At 42.5% G+C, this 14,875-nt stretch overlaps 3 protein-coding genes across 9 annotated transcripts; 1 reads left to right on the top strand and 2 right to left on the bottom strand.

Annotated features, from left to right (window-relative positions):
- Positions 1–671: 671 nt before the first annotated feature.
- On the bottom strand, positions 672–5,890 carry Tango5 (Transport and Golgi organization 5). 7 transcript variants are annotated; one of them, XM_017146858.3, is made up of 5 exons: positions 5,792–5,890; positions 3,369–3,768; positions 3,024–3,305; positions 2,659–2,965; positions 672–2,040 (listed from the first exon to the last, which is right to left on the bottom strand). In XM_017146858.3, exons 2-5 carry the CDS (start codon positions 3,743–3,745, stop codon positions 1,531–1,533), a joined length of 1,476 nt encoding a protein of 491 aa, XP_017002347.2. In that variant the 5' UTR covers positions 3,746–3,768; positions 5,792–5,890; the 3' UTR covers positions 672–1,530. The 7 variants fall into 7 exon arrangements, with proteins under 7 accessions (XP_017002347.2, XP_017002346.2, XP_070075323.1 ...); XM_017146857.3 differs by having other exon boundaries at positions 5,703–5,859; XM_070219222.1 differs by having other exon boundaries at positions 3,369–3,605; positions 5,703–5,849.
- A 658-nt stretch (positions 5,891–6,548) lies between these two features.
- On the bottom strand, positions 6,549–10,015 carry Atg8a (Autophagy-related 8a). Its single transcript, XM_017146835.3, has 3 exons — positions 9,766–10,015; positions 7,262–7,459; positions 6,549–7,197 (listed from the first exon to the last, which is right to left on the bottom strand). The coding sequence occupies exons 1-3, from the start codon at positions 9,853–9,855 to the stop codon at positions 7,120–7,122; spliced, it is 366 nt and encodes a 121-aa protein (XP_017002324.1). The 5' UTR covers positions 9,856–10,015; the 3' UTR covers positions 6,549–7,119.
- Positions 10,016–10,039: 24 nt separating this feature from the next.
- Positions 10,040–14,083, top strand: BTBD9 (BTB (POZ) domain containing 9). The gene is made up of 5 exons (XM_017146833.3): positions 10,040–10,082; positions 10,384–11,113; positions 11,171–11,809; positions 12,499–12,945; positions 13,004–14,083. The coding sequence occupies exons 2-5, from the start codon at positions 10,490–10,492 to the stop codon at positions 13,526–13,528; spliced, it is 2,235 nt and encodes a 744-aa protein (XP_017002322.2). The 5' UTR covers positions 10,040–10,082; positions 10,384–10,489; the 3' UTR covers positions 13,529–14,083.
- The last annotated feature ends 792 nt before the right edge of the window (positions 14,084–14,875 follow it).

Genomic DNA, 14,875 nt, shown 5'->3' with positions numbered 1-14,875 from the left:
CTGGCAGTTGTCATCGCTGTTTGCCTTCCTGCCAGTTGTTGTTGTTTTTGTTAGCTGTAACTGTTGACAGGATTAGGCATTCAAAGCGCGTCTGCATCATCACCCTGCTCCCCCTCCCCCAGCCCACTTACATGCCAGCAGCGGCAATTGTCCTTCGAGCCGGATACTGAATACGGAGTGAGTGAGAAAGGGAGGGAAACAATAGAAGCGTAGCCATGGGCCAGCAGCTATTTGGCTTAATGAGTGCCAGCTTGATTTCGAGCTGTTGGCCAACTGTTGATAACGGATTTTCTGCGTATCTGCGTATCTGAGTCCCCGGGCAATCAACGGATTTCGCTGTTTAACCAACTGAGGCGGACTCCCCTTTTCCAAGCATTTAACGAGTATTATCCTTATCTTTTCGCCTTTTTTCCCACTGCTGTTAACTGGTATTATCTATGCTTTTGGTCTTTTCTTACTCAGCACAACCATTTCTTCGTCTTTAGAGCTACTTAAAAAAAATCACTTACCAGCTAAAAATTGGTGAACTTTTTGAAAAATATATTCATCCGATATTTTGTTTCAAATTTCAATATTCTCTCAACGTTCTCCCTTGTTTTTTTCTGATTTAGTAATCCAAAATATCGAAAAAGTACCCTTCGTTCTTGCCTCAAATATCAAAATGCAGCAGATTTGTATTTCCATTATTTATTTATTAATTTGCACTTAGTTATTTCATCTGTTTCCTCCCACGCTATATTCAGTTTAATGTTTTCTTTGTATTAATTATTGGGTTTAGCCGGAAATCGCGAGGACAGCTTACTCATCCTCGTGTTAATCGACTGCCTTTCCAGCTAAACCACTTCAGTTCCTTGTAAACTGATACGTACATACATTTGCAGGCTTTTGTTTCTGTATCCATATATCGTTTATTATTTTTCAGCAGTTAATCTTTAATTAAGCCAGGCTTATGCTGGGAGTAATCATTTTCGCCCAACTGAAATCCCACCTAAATTGAGGCATACGTCCGGCTTTAATTTGTATATCCATATTTCATTTATTTTTCAGCACTTTTTAAATCTTTCCTATACTTTCCACTCGCTCCTGGCTAAATTTTATTTTTATTTCGGGCTCTCTGTTTGCTCTGGCTTGTTTGTCTTTTGCACAACTTTTGCACAATTTGCTTTTCATTAGGCGCGACTAGCGACTAGCGGCGTCCCTCTCACTTTCGCTACATCGAAACGATACTCGCGCGGAAAATTGCTAGGGTTTTCTTCTTGTACATTACTAAAATATATTCTGCTCTGGCTATTGTTGTGGCTGCTGCTACTGCATCTGCTGCGTTACTCTTCTGTTTTTCCTAATCTAGTCTACAAGGTAAATTCCTCTGGCTTTCCGGCCGTCTCCTCCTCTCGCGGTCACACTCACATACAGTTTATAATTTGACTAAGAGCGAAGGCCGCAATAAACAAAATAATTTAAACGAAAGAGGGGTATGATTTTGGGTTTTTGGGGGGCAACGATCAACAGAAAAACACTTCCACCGATTCTCTAGTCCCGTAAAGCTTTCTGCTTTCCCGCCTTCTTGCTCGGCGCCGCCCCCGCCGCCAGGCGAGTGGGCGTGGTCGCAGCCCCCGTCGCCGGCTTTTTGTGCAGCCGCTTGTGGTAGCTCTGGGCCAGGGAGTTAACGATGGACACCACGAAGTAGCACACCATTCCGATGACGAACGTCTCGAAGATCCTGGACAGCAGATTGCCCGAATCGCCCGCTCCGGATGCCGAGCCACCGGATCCACGCTGCTGGCGATGCAGACGCTGCTTCTGGTTCTTCAGGAAGGACTTGAACGGCTCCTGCAGCTTGTGGCCGAGCAGCGGCAGCGAGGCCAACAGATCGACGGCCCGCTCGATCAGCGTCTCATTAAAGGCGATGATCACGAAGATCTTCTGGATGTGCATCTTGATCACCGCCTTGCCGATCAGCGTGGCCCCGAAGAACGTCCAGAATGGCACCAGGAAGTGGCCGCAGGTTATTCCGGCCAGATCGAACAGGGGATTGGGAATCTGCAAAGGAATTGAAACATTAGTTATCATGATTTTAAATAAATATAAATATAATAGAAAAGTTAGGTTTAATCTAACCATTTTTCTAGATATTATTCTATAAATACATTAGGATTTTAATATAAGTTAAGAAAGCTTCAATAGTTAGTAAGATCGGGATATAATCTTTTTCATAAAAATGGTTAATAAAAGTAATATTAATATGGAAATATTAATTATTTAATATTTGAGAATGTTTCTAGATATAATTCTATAAATACATTAGGATTTTAATATAAGTTAAAAACAGCTAAAATTGTTATTTAGGTCGTGATATAATCGTAATCATTAAAGAAGGTTAATAGAAGTAATATTAATATGGAAACATTTATGATTTTGAATAAATATAAATATAATAGAACAATTAGGTTTAATAAAGGATATTTTTAGATATTATTATATAGATACATTGGGATTTTAATATAAATTATGAGAACTTCAATAGTAATTGAGATCGTGATATAATCTTAATCATTAAAGAAGGTTAATAAAAGTAATATTAATATGGAAATGCAAAATGAAATCAAAAGTGTAATTTATCTTTAAGAACCACGCTGGATAGCGATTTTCACCACTCACGCTTGCACAGGCCAGGATGCCGAAGAATCCGACGCGCTCCACGACGCGCTCCATGAAGAGCTTGCCCTTGTCCATGAGACTGAGGTTCTTTTGGTGGCGCTTCGCGTTGAGAGCCTCGAACTCGGCCAGCTCCTCGGCGTCCTCGGGATCGTAGCCCGACAACCTCGCCGCCTTGGCCATGAAGTAAGGCGGCAGCTCGCCCAGCGCTGTGCCGGCGCCCCAGAGGAAGGCCTCCATGCGCACCTTGGACATGATGGACCAGATGTTCGGCACCCGCTTGTCGTACGGCTCCTCGGGACAGATGATGCTGTGGGATTATACAAAAGAGTTAATCAGGGGACAAACAAGAGTATCGTAATACCCACTCATCTGGATACGGTGGCTGCGGGAAGCGCAGGGAGTTGCACTCGTAGGCGGCCAGCGTGACGCTGGCTATGTGCGGGCCCAAGTAGAGCAGGAAGGTGTGCAGCCCGGTGCCCAGGCCCACCGACGACAGGACGCCCAGGCCGAGCCAGTAGACGAAGAACCAGGTGTTCCGGCGCACAAACTCAATGGCCAACTGGTGGGGGCCGTCTATTTTGTAAATTACGCTAAATACGATGCCTAATACTATCAGGGCGGCCAGCAGGAGTCGCTGCTGCAGCAGTCTGTAAGTAGGAGATTGTATTAATAGATTAATCGAAGGATCTGGAGACTGACTAGCGACTCACCTGGTGCTCCACGTGCGCAGCAAGGCGGCCAGCTCGAGGCCGCAGTACTTGGTGGTCTGCAGGGGACGTCGCCAGAGGACCAGCTGGCTGCGTTCCGCGCGCTCCCTTTCGCGCTGCTTGTCTTTTTGGTTCTTCTTCGTCGGAGGAGGAGCCTGCATGCTGCTCCCGCTGAGGCTTCTGCTGCTGCTGCTACTGTTGCTATTACTACTGCCGCTGGGCGATTTCGAGGGCGTTTGGCTGTGGGAGTGGGAGGTTGACTGTGCCTTCAGACTGCCGTTGGCCGCCTGCCGCTTGTGGCTCTTGTTGTTGCCGGCATGGCTACCGCTGCCGTTACCGCTTCCGCTACTGCTGCCGTCCTTTTTCGAGTGTTGTGACATTTAAGCGGTTGGCTTGCAAGCGGCTGTGTTGTTTGGAAACATAAAAAATGGAGAATGCCCAATCGGTTAGTCGAATCGGTTCGAATTAGGCAGGGAAATCGGGAATTTCGAGCGGAATTTTGAAGAGAATTTGAAATTTAAACCGTTCGCCGGCACGCACAAAATCCAAATAAAAACGCCCCGTCTGCGGCACTGATAAACTGATAAGCTCCTACTGACGAGGGTGCAAAGTGTAGCAGCTACTCTAATTTCGAATTGTTCCAACGAGCTTGCCCTGATTTCGGTTTGTTTGCCCTGGTAAAAAAGGGTACTATCACTAGGCCAGCAGCCAAGATCTCATTTTCACTGATAAGGGGATAAATGATAAGTGATAAGGTGATAATGAACTAGTTTTTAGCCCATGCTTAAGGGTTACAGATAAATGTGAAAGCACTAAATCTTTGCGTACATCATTTAATCACCTTATCAGGTCTTCAATTTATGTTTAGCTGTTTAGTTTCAGATATATTTTTATTTTAAGAGGTCCACCTTCATTTAATTACGATTTATAGAGCTACACAGTATAAAAATAATAATTTGGCTGCAATATTATTATCTTATATCTTTTATATATTAGTTAATTTATAATAATCTAGTAACTTTTCATAAAAACTTGAACAATTGTATTTATTTGTGACTCACATTTTTACTAAGATGTGTCAGAATTGCCACGATTACTTAAAAACCATACAAAAAATATATGGATAAGAGCTTAACCTTTTTTTAAAACCCTTTCAAGCGAAATTAAAATAACTGTTGATGAATTTGATAAAACAACTACAAATATTTAGAAAATCCAATATATAATAATTAATTTTACATAAAACATAAAATAATTAAGAAATTTTTTATAGATGTGATATGGATTCAAAAAAAAATCAGTCTTTTAATTAATAATATTAAAATAACTTTTAATATCAAATGTAACTAAGATTTGGTAATACAAAAACTATATTTTTTTCTGTTAAGATTATAGCTTAATTTTTGTCGTATCAAGATATCTTTAAAGACCTTTTTAAGGGTTCTTTTTCTGAAAAACTAGGGAACTCCAAAACTAATTTTCCCTACAGTTAGGGTAGAAAATCTTCGGCTGGCTTTAAATTTATCATTTTTCTCACATTATGCGGGCTAGTTGATAGTTTTCTAAATTGAATTTGATTTGCTGGGAAAATGGCTTCAATATTCGGCAAGCTGGCGGTGAGTGTGAGTGCGTGTGTGTGGTGTCTGAGGCGGAAAAGCACAACAACAAAAGCTCCGCGAGCAGAACAACGGCGATTACAACAACAATTACGAGGGACGTAGCGTGAGATTATCATGCGATACTTGAGCACCAATAAAATGAATCCACATGCGCGCAAAAAAAACTGGGGAAAGAACAAGAAGCAGAAGCGCAAAACAGAAGCGAAAGAGCACAAAGCGGACGGCGCGCGATAGACAACAAAAACAAGCTGAGTGGACGACAATAACACACGACCGTTACCGTTGTTGTTGTTGTTGTTATTTCACTTTTCCCCCACTTCTCCCCCTTTTTGTTCTTTTGTTTTTGTCTCAGTCAGCGTGTTTCGCCATAATTCAATAAGTGTTAAGTTTTTCTAAACTTTTTCGTGTGGCAATCGCTGCAGCTGTTTTTCCGCCAGAGTTCAAAAAACCAGCGGCGGGTGGATTTTGCGAGGGGTTTTCGAAAACCACCCCCTGACAACAACAAGCCAGACGAGGCACAAAAATCAATTGCAACTACCACTTTTTACCAACTCGTTACTAATTCACTAATTTCCACCGTCACGAGTTACAACAGCAACAACAAAAACAACAACAACGGGCAGTACGACAAGAACAACAACACTAGCACAGCAATAACAAACAATTGGCAAAAGTTGGTAGTTTTTCCATCCGCTTTGTTTTCCCTTTTTGTTCGCACCTCTCCGGGCTGTTTTGTAACTAGTCCGCTTTTATCCGGCTTTTTGGCTTTCGGGCTCTCGAGCAGCTGACCAGGTGCACTGGATTTACCTGCTTCTTTGACTGTCTGCACTTTGGCACGATGTTTCACATTTAATTCATTGAATTACATTTGGGTCTCCTGCGAGTGCCGGGGAAATGCCAAAAACGCCAAGTGCAGAAATCCCCTAAGTGCGTGATAAATATTCGGTATTTTTTCTACTTTCTTCCGTCTCCCTTCTGCACGTGTACTTCTTATGGGGAGGAAAGAGATGGGCAATGTCGGTATTTTCAAAAAATTACACTCCATCGTTTTGCAGCACTGAACAGTGTGGCCATGGGCAGTGCTGCCCATTGAAACGGAACTAGGCGGGAACTTTAAAATGCTTGAAAGTTGGCTGTGTAGCGATAAGATTATCAATTAATTGGCGAAACAAAGCGAATTAGTCACCGACTAAACGTGTTTTTATGTTAACTGTTGTGCTAGTAACACGTCAGTAGTTATCTCTTATGGTTTTCTAAATTGCTAGATAAAGGAATTAACTTATTACCTTTTATTAAAAGTTCTTTGTCTAATTATCAGACTAACATTTATAATAATAATTAAAGAATTATTGATATTGCTCCTAACAAATTCATAATATAGAAAAAACATGAACCCATTGTGTACTCATTTTATTTTCAAGAGATAAGGATTCATTGTTCTTTCAACAAAAGAAAAAGCAGCGAGAAAGAACATTTTCCTGTCTCTTACCTCGCAATCAAATAAGTCTTACGATAATGTACAATATCCGAAAGTGGTTTCTAGCCCATACCAAACGAAACACTCTTTGCTTGTGTATTTTTGTGGTTTTTGTTTATTTAATAATAGATTAATTACCGTACACTTAACCGAGAGAGTCCTATTCGTAACCATACACACTAAATATGCACAACATCTTGTTGTATTGTAAAAAAAAGGGTGAAATCATTGAAATAAGCGAACAAAGTAAGGTACAAGTGCAATTGCAATCGCAGTCGCAATCGCACGGATCAAGTACAGCAAATGGAAATTAGATGGGCCGAAGGGGTGTGAATAGATCTGTTTTTTCGGGGGTTAATGGTAGGACAAAGCAGAGGTTTAATTCAAATACTAACGCGTTTAGAAAATGTATATATATAAAATAATGTTCACATAACAATTCTTTTTGTAGTTTTCTGTTTTGTGGATTTTTTTGTTGCCCTGGTTCAGATCGCTTTCAAGTTCTTTTCTCGCGTGGCATTTCCTGCGGTTTTCCTCAATTCGTTTAGCTAACTCGCGTCCGTATTTTAAGCTTGCATGCTAAACACAAAATATATTTTATTTATATATAGATTTCTTTATAGGGGGTTGTTTTCCGCCGCCGCCAACGGGAGCAGAGTTAGTTGACCCTGGCCATGCCGTAGACGTTCTCATCGGAGTAGGCAATGTACAGGAAGTAGTCCTCCTCGTGGTGTTCCTTTAAGCGAAATTCCAGGGATTAGATTGTGGGTGGGGAAAAGGCGGGGACAGGGATTAGTTACCTGGTACAGGGAGCCCATGGTTGCCGATGTTGGTGGAATGACGTTGTTCACAAAGAAGAAGAGGGCATCCTCGGGACGCAGGTGGATGCGCTTGCGAATGAGGAAGTAGAACTGACCGACGGTCAGGTCGGAAGGCACCAGGTACTTCTTCTTGTCCAAGTCACCGATGCGCGCCTTGGGAGCCTTCTCGACGATCACCTGGCGATGGAAGGGAGGGTGGAGAAAAAAACAGGAGGTGAGCTGGTTGTACAAGTTATCTTTTCAGACCCGATTACGTGCCGAAAAATGTTCGCATATTTCGCAAAAATTTGCAATTCACAAACGGCCAGAGTGCTCGAATACGTGCTACCTTGGCAATCGATAGTACCAACAACCAGTTTGAGCAGGCTACAATTTAAACTATTTGGTGTTTGATATTATACAAAAGCCGTTTATTGAATGGATTGATTTATATTTTAAGAGAATATACCTCTTATGAAATGCAATTATATTTATTGACAATACAAGTACTGTAACAGAATGAGTAATTCCGTAATAGCAATGAGTAATTTCGTGCTGCATTTGGTAATTTCGTAAGTACGAGCATGTAATTATATATGCGCGTGTTTTTCGTGATCAATTTAAGATGTCGTTTGTGTTTTTATTATTATTTCAAATTCAATATATTATAAATTTTATATTAGGAATTTAAGTATGTAGTTTGTGAATTACTTTGGTTTTCTATTCTAATCAAGGTCCTTCTTTGTAGTAATAAACTAAATATACCAAATAGTTTTTGATTGCTAATAATAATTAATTAATTATAATATAATTATTATATTTATTTTTAATTAAGAATTTAAGTAAGCATTTTGAAAATTCCTTTTATTTCTATTTTAATCAAGGTCCCTCATTGTAGTATTAAACTAAAGATCCTAAGTAGTTTTTGCTTGCTAATAATAATTATTATTAATATAATATAATTATTATAAATTTTAAATTAAGAACTTGGTTAAGCATTTTGAAAATTCCTTTTGTTTTCTATTCTAATCAAGGTCTCCCTTTGTAGTATTAAACTAAAAATCCTAAGTAGTTTTTGATTGCTAACAATAATGCAGTATCCCTGGGACTGAAAACATTGTTGAAATTACTTAAGATTGATGATATGCATATGCTTAGAACATAGTATTAGCTGGCCTAGACGATCCGTTCTAGCCAGGGGGGTTATAAGTTAGCCTTTGGCTAGCCAAATTATCGATAAACTGGTTTGGCCGACTTTGGAACAGGAAGCGGGGTTCAACATAATGAATACTGAATTAGCAAACTGCTTATCGCACTTGCCACCCCTCTGATACTAATACCAATACTAAATCCCCCATCGAAATTCGTTGGCGTCATTGGCCGAAATCAAGGTGTTGGTATGATATAGTAGCAAGTGCTATATAGAATACAGAATTCGGATATATATGGTCCGGACCAGCGACCAGCTGGCCTTGCCCCTCGCTCAGCTGTTATGTGATTTGCGATTTGTGTTTTGGCACTTGTGCACTTGCCAAAAACAAACGAAAATAACACAATATTTGGGGTGCATATATGTATATGTATACATATGTAGTCAGTCCAAATCAAAATCGAAAACAAGAGCGTTGAGTGTGAATTTAATGCACTTCTCGCTGCGATTGGGGCACCTTCAGGGTTTTATTTTTGTTTTTTTTTTTTTGTGAAAGGAGTTTGCTGATAAGGTGGTGAAATAGCAGAAAAACAACAAAGAAGAAGAGGCCACCCTCTGTTTTGTTTTGTTTTTCTTGTTATTTACTTTTTGTTTTTTCATCTATGACTAATTCCAGTCGCAGTTTGTGTATTTGCGAAAACAAAACGAGCAGCGCTTGTATTAGTGGTTTTTTTATGCGCAGTACTCGCTCGTTTTTACAGGCAAACAAACGAAATTAAAATCAAAAACAACTGGTTTGTGCACTGGGAAAAAATGGTAGCTAATTGATTTTTACAATTATTAAATAAATATGGATTTTAAATGATCAGCTGATTAAATAGCCAATACTTTTCGCTCATTAAATAACAAAAACATTTTCTTTCTGTGTAAACGGGGGGTGGAAGGAAGAGAGAGGAGAGCAGATACAATCTAGCTGTGAAAAACAACAACACCTTAACAGCTGAGCAAGTGAAATGGCTGCTTTGTTCTCTTTTTGTTTTTTCTTCTCTACATCTGTGTGCGTGTGTGCTTGTGTGTGGGGGACCATTTTCGTTTGAATTCCCTTTGAGAGTTTTTCGCTAAGGTTTTCCCAGCTGCAAATGCATTTTATGCAACCCCCAACGCTCGAATTTCCCCAGCCACCTGATTTGCCTGGCGAAAATATTAGCAATCACCGAAATGCCCAATATGCGCAGTATTGATTTTCTTCGGTACAAACAAAAAAAAAAAGAAAAAAACGACGCAAAACAAACGCATACACAGAAACTCGCACATACATACAGGCATATAGACACACATATATTCGAGTACTTACGGGCACACGGTCTGGATATTTGCGACGGATCTTGTCGCCCTCGGCGCGACGCTTCTCGAAGGCGTGCTCCTCCTTGTATTGGAACTTCATGATTGTGGTTAACAGGTAATTGGCTAGGAAACGCAGCGTTCGGTTCGCTTTTCTTCTCGAAGGAAATATCGATGCGACGTATGTGTGTGTGCGTCTTCGCTGTGGTTGTGTTTTTTTTTGCTCTGCGCTTTCGACCTAACGGGCTGAAACTGAAGTCTAGAGTGACCGTTGCGGGCCTGGCGGAGATGGGCTGGCGAATCGATATGTTATCGATGGGCACAGCAGGTGTACGAGATGTATTCGATAAATGGCAGGGACCGTAAATAAGCGTTATTTGAGATTTTTATTTTTAAAATAACTACTGTGATATTTTCTCTTTCTTTTTAACCCTTGTCCACAAAGTATATGCATGTCAACAAATCTAGAAAGCAAATTTATTTGTTATTTATTTATAATATCATAAAGTGCATTAAAACCAGTTAAATTGTTGATTAAAACTTGTACAAATCTCATTAGGCCTTTTAAAATAAAAGTTTCAAATAACGATTATTTATGGCAACTCTCACCCCAAATCGATACTATCGATAGTGTCATCGATGGTTTGACGCAGCAGCCGAGACGTCAATTTGTTCTGGCGAAACAAGGCGAGCAAAAACACAATCCCCACCAGAACAGACACACAACAGACAGCCAGATGAGCAGCCAGGGACACCACAAGATGCAGGGATGCGGGGGCGGGCTGTCGGGCGGCCTGCAGAACGGCGCCGCCAGCGGCTCCGGCAAAAGCAACGGCGCCCAGGAGCAAGAGTTCACCGACGAGATCGACCTGGGCGACCGCTTCTCGGCGGACATGGCCCGCCTGTGCATGAACGAGCGGTACGCGGACGTCGAGTTCATCGTGGAGGAGCAGCGCCTGCCCGCCCACCGCGTCGTCCTGGCCGCCCGCAGCGAGTACTTCCGGGCGCTGCTCTACGGCGGCATGGCGGAGACCACCCAGCGCCAAATACCGCTCGAGGTGCCGCTGGATCCGTTCAAGGTCCTCCTGCGCTACATCTACTCGGGCACCCTGCTCCTGTCCACCCTGGACGAGGACTCTGTGATCGATGTGCTCGGCATGGCCAATCAGTACGGCTTCCAGGACCTCGAGATGGCCATCTCGAACTATCTGCGCCAGTACTTGGCCCTCGGCAACGTGTGCATGATCCTGGACGCGGCGCGGCTCTACAACCTCGAGGAGCTCACCCAGGTGTGCCTCATGTTCATGGACCGCAATGCGGCCGATCTCCTGCAGCACGACTCCTTCAAAACGCTCTCTAAGGTGAGTTAAGATCGGGTTAATCCAGTACACAGGTCTAACTAATAGTAATCCCTGCAGGAATCGCTGGAGGAGGTGCTGCGGCGCGACTGCTTCTTCGCCCCCGAGGTGCAGATCTTCCTGGCCGTGTGGAAGTGGAGCCGCTACAATCCCAACGTCGACATTCGCTCCGTGGTGAGCTTCGTGCGCCTGCCGCTGATGAACCTGGAGCACCTGCTGCAGGTGGTCCGTCCCTCGGGCATCCTGGAGCCCGACAAAATACTCGACGCCATCGACGAGCGCAGCACCTCGAAGACGCTGCCCTACCGGGCGGCCCTCTGGCCGGAGGAGAACGTGGCCACGGCCAAGTTCCTGTCGCGCTGCATCCAGGGCGAGTGCCGCACCGCCCTGCTCGACGGCGATGTGACCACCTACGACATGGAGCACGGCTACACGCGCCACTGCATCACCGACAGCAACGATGCGGGCATTGTGGTCGAACTGGGCACGCTCTGCATGATCAATCACATCCGCATGCTGCTCTGGGACAGCGACAGTCGGGCCTACTCGTACTTCGTCGAGGTCTCCGGCGACCAGCAGCACTGGGAGCGGGTGGTGGACTACAGCGAGTACCACTGCCGCTCCTGGCAGTATCTCTACTTTGCGGCGCGTCCCGTGAGGTTCATCCGCCTGGTGGGCACCCAGAACACAGTTAACCGGGTGAGTTTATCACTAGACCTCGGATTTTGCATATTTGTCTCTTTTTGGTCAGATTTTTACCAAAATTTCTAGGTAGGTGTCATATTTTTCGAATTAATAAATTCGGATGCATATCGGAAATATGCAGAATATGTGCAAAAAAAATATACATAAAATATGCAAAAAATATATGCATAAAATATGCAAAATATATGCAAAATATTTGCAAAATAGGCAAAATATACGTGAACAATTGGAGGCTCAAATTTGTAATGTAGCCCTATGGTATTCTAAGAAACCTTCAGTAAAGACGGCGAGCAATTTAAACGAGCGGTTTAGCCGATAGGGCCAAAAACTATTCTGCACCTTTTACTATTTCTCGTTGGAAATATAAAAAGGGTTTCCTTAAATTTTGGGGAAAAATTAGATATCTCAGAAATGACGAAAAGAAACAAACAATTTTCTTCGGTTAAATTAGGTTGGCTATGAAATGTTCAATCTTAAATAGTTGAGTTTATTTTATATTTTGCATATTTTATGCATATAAATCTTATGCAAAAAAAAAATATGCCATTAATTTTAAACTATATTTTTATTGAAACGAACTTTAGTGTTTTCGGAATGGATCTATCTTTATCCTATAAAAATATGCAAAATCCGGGTCTATTTATCACTGTTTAGTTAGTTACTTAATCCTGGATTTACTTCAGGTTTTCCATGTGGTGGGCCTGGAGGCCATGCACACGGCCAAGGTGCCGCGGCTGATCGACCATTTCGTGGCGCCCAAGGCGAACGTGGCCACCATCGAGATGAGCGCCATTGTGACGGACGGCGTGAGTCGCACCCGCAATGCTCTGATCAACGGCGACTATGTGCGCTATGACTGGGACTCGGGCTACACGTGCCATCAGCTGGGCAGCGGTGAGATTGTCGTTCGTTTGGGCCAGCCGTATCATGTCGGCTCCATGCGCCTGCTGCTGTGGGACTGCGACGACCGCACCTACAGCTTCTACATCGAAACCTCGACGAACCGCAAGGACTGGCAGATGGTGGTGGATCGGCGCAACGACAAGGCGCGCTCCTGGCAGAACTTTCACTTTGCCCCACGTCCCGTGGTCTTTATCCGCATTGTGGGCACCCGGAATACAGCAAATGAGGTGGGTATCGTTGGATTCTAATGTTTATTTTCGGGTTCTTAATGCTCTTTGCTTTCAGATCTTCCACTGCGTCCATTTGGAGTGTCCCACCCAGGACAAGAGTTACCTAAAGAAGATTGCCGACATGGAAAAGGAGCTGGAGAAGAAGGAAAAGGTGCGTGAGACGGAGAAGGCCGTCAAGCCTGAAGATGACAATATAGCCTCTACCTCGGCCTCCTCGCTGGTTGTCCTCGCCGAAAGCCCCTGCTCTTCTGGCAGCAGCCAAAGCGTCCTGAAGTCCAACCACTGGCCGCCACAGACACAGTCTCCCAAGTCGGAGCAGACCAAGGAAAAGGCAGCGGCCGTCCTGCCCACCATCTCCCCGTCCGCCACGCCTATGCTGCCGGCTCCACTGACTCCAGCAGTCTCGTCGCCGCTCAAACAGGAGCAAAACGAACCGAGGAAGAGTCCCAATGCAAGTCCCAATCCCAGTCCCAGTCCGAGCAGCAATCCAAGCCCAAGCCAAAGTAGAAGCAGAAGCCAGAGTGCCGAGCCTGAGCCAAATCCACCATTAGTAGAGCTAGACACCAAGGAGGCGCGCTGATGATAATGTTTTGTACTTGAAATACTCCTGTGGTCAAACTGTTTATTCCTGGCAGAGTGTGTAGCCCCTGCTAGATGCGCTTAGTTGTAGTTTGCAGGCCGTGCTGCCCTTGTTATCTAGTCCTTCCCAGTGCCCCCCTTAAAACATTCGCATCGCTAATTGTTTTTGCGTTCTTACCTTAATACATTAAATACATGTATATGTGTATATTCTTCTGATTTATTGTGATCCAAAATGAGAATTCCTTTCGTTTGCAAGGCAGCAGAGTTATTTATTTAAGCAATACCACTTAATTCTATGCACACACCCATCGCGAATTCGAACGAGATTTCCGAGCAGCTGAACCAAAATTGTATACGAGATCCGCTCACGGAGTCGGAATCTGTCCAGAGTTGTGTCCTGTCCACGTCCTTAGCCGAAACAATCCAGTTGATCCGCAACTCGTAGTCTAGGCTCTTCGAGCGGCCCCAAAAATAAGCTCTATTTATTAGGCAAATTTTGTCATAGTTTGTACTGCACCCAAATAAAAGCTAACCAAAAAAATAAGAACCCCTATTCATTTTATTTTCTTAATTACGGGATGGAATCAAAGGTTCCTAGTTGGCGAAAATTGTATCGCTTTTTATTCAAGCATTGTTTGATCTAAACCAATAATCCAATACCTATAAAAACAATCTTTTCTTATTCCACTATATTATTTATTGGAACTTAAAAAAAAATTGTTTTTTTGAAAAATTAAATAGGAAATAGAAAATTTAATTTTTTATAAGATATAAATTGTTATAAAAATAAATAAAAAATTGGTAAAAACCTTGAGTTAGTGACCACTGTGATCGACACATGCCACCCACTATTGCCTCAACATCCACAACACCCTCCACAGTTAAGAAATTCCAGAAATTTCAGAGGCGACCCACGGCTGCTGCAGCGGCAGCCATAAAAGTCGATTCAGAACGTAAACCAGTTGCGAAAATCGAACAGTGGGCGTCAAAGAGACAGAGAAGGGCGAAAAGCCAGCCAGCGAAACGGAAAGAGATAGCAATCAAGCTGGTTAGCCGGCAGCTAAAATTGCAGTGTAGACGAAAAAAGATTTGAATAATGTTTGTTAAATATTATGAAAATATTTTAATAATTTAAGTACCGTTTTATGAAAAAAATTTTAAAATAAAATAAAAGTCTTTTTTTATAGTCTTTTGTAATTAGAAGTAAAAATTGGAAATACGAATAGGGTTTGTTTAATATTATGAAAATATTTGTAAATAAAATAGAAGATAAAAACTTCCGTAATCTTTGTTAATTAGAAGTGAAGTTTTCCTACTTACTTTTATAATAAAATAATAATAATGA

This window comes from Drosophila takahashii, chromosome X, assembly GCF_030179915.1.
Source record: "Drosophila takahashii strain IR98-3 E-12201 chromosome X, DtakHiC1v2, whole genome shotgun sequence".
NCBI classification, from domain to species: domain Eukaryota; kingdom Metazoa; phylum Arthropoda; class Insecta; order Diptera; family Drosophilidae; genus Drosophila; species Drosophila takahashii.
Note: the sequence above shows the minus strand (reverse complement) of the source record. Positions and strands in the feature narration are given on the sequence as shown.